We start from the raw sequence: 226 nt of genomic DNA, 5'->3' as shown, positions 1-226 counted from the left end.
TCATAAATAAAATATCCCTTTTTTTTTCCCCATTTTTTTTTCTAGAGGATGTTCTGGAGCCGCCTGTGGGGCTCAGCTGATGAGCATGGGGAGGAAGTGGGTGGAGGGGTGCTGCCGGCGCGTCTTGCCCCCTCGCTGTGGCCTGCCCTTGCTATTGAGCGAGAGGAACATGGAGCGGCCCCGGTGCCGCCAGCGCAGCGACGCGTCGGTGTTGTAGCCGTTCTCA

At 58.0% G+C, this 226-nt stretch overlaps 1 protein-coding gene across 1 annotated transcript in view; it reads right to left on the bottom strand.

The window, feature by feature from the left end:
- Positions 1-72: 72 nt before the first annotated feature.
- LOC103770426 (fibroblast growth factor 22-like) overlaps positions 73-226 on the bottom strand; it is a gene marked incomplete at its 5' end in the record, with an annotated part of 590 nt that continues 436 nt past the window's right edge. Inside the window, one exon of the mRNA XM_008937682.1 lies at positions 73-222. Within this exon, the coding sequence (XP_008935930.1) occupies positions 73-222 (150 nt within the window). The remainder of the gene's footprint in view (positions 223-226) is intronic.

This window comes from Merops nubicus, unplaced genomic scaffold (genome assembly GCF_000691845.1).
Source record: "Merops nubicus isolate BGI_N331 unplaced genomic scaffold, ASM69184v1 scaffold41253, whole genome shotgun sequence".
In the NCBI taxonomy this organism is placed as follows: domain Eukaryota; kingdom Metazoa; phylum Chordata; class Aves; order Coraciiformes; family Meropidae; genus Merops; species Merops nubicus.
This window is presented reverse-complemented; position numbering and strand designations above follow the sequence as displayed.